This window comes from Phalaenopsis equestris, unplaced genomic scaffold, assembly GCF_001263595.1.
Source record: "Phalaenopsis equestris unplaced genomic scaffold, ASM126359v1 Scaffold000266, whole genome shotgun sequence".
NCBI lineage: Eukaryota > Viridiplantae > Streptophyta > Magnoliopsida > Asparagales > Orchidaceae > Phalaenopsis > Phalaenopsis equestris.
In genome coordinates, this window is record NW_018164708.1 from 251,839 (window position 1) to 252,509 (window position 671).

Genomic DNA, 671 nt, shown 5'->3' on the forward strand with positions numbered 1-671 from the left:
CAAATTCGTGGCGGAGATACGCGATTCAACTCGCGGCGGTGTTCGGCTCTGGCTTGGGACCTTCGACACCGCCGAGGAAGCCGCGAGAGCTTACGATAGAGCCGCCGCCGCCTTGCGTGGTCAGCTTGCAATCCTGAATTTTCCCGGCGAAGTGCCGATTTCCGCCACCACCGGAATTACAACCAGCACTGCTACGGGTTCATCGGAGACGGCTTCGAGACCGGAGGCTGGCCGAGGGGAGCAAGTTATAGAGCTGGAGTGTTTGGATGATAAGCTATTAGAGGATCTTCTTTATGTAGGAGAAGAGGAGGGTGCTTAATTAGAGTAATTAATTGGAGTCATTAGTGGAGATTATGTCTTTAATTTTTGCTTATTTTTTTAATTTGGTGGTTTGATGAATGAATGTAATCTTGATGTTGTGTTTAGTTATTTGTTTGGAAGGTAGGATTGTTATGGCGTTTATTTCTCTTATGAAAATGAAATCTATTTAATTAACTATTTGGGTAATTAATTGTGGAATTAGTAGGGGTTAAATATAAATGCATATTTCACCTTTTAAAACATAATAATAGTATTTTTTTGATGTGATGTCAAAACATATATTAATGTGCACTTAAATATCAAAGGTTTTAGTATTAGATATGTAATATATTAAATTTTGTGATATATAT

At 39.0% G+C, this 671-nt stretch overlaps 1 protein-coding gene across 1 annotated transcript in view; it reads left to right on the forward strand.

Moving 5' to 3' along the window:
- Nucleotides 1-452, forward strand: part of LOC110024683 (ethylene-responsive transcription factor ERF096-like) — a 5,012-nt gene extending 4,560 nt beyond the window's left edge. The window contains exon 2 of the mRNA XM_020724791.1: nucleotides 17-452. Coding sequence (XP_020580450.1) covers nucleotides 17-319 — 303 coding nt within the window. The 3' untranslated portion in view covers nucleotides 320-452. The remainder of the gene's footprint in view (nucleotides 1-16) is intronic.
- Nucleotides 453-671: the final 219 nt, after the last annotated feature.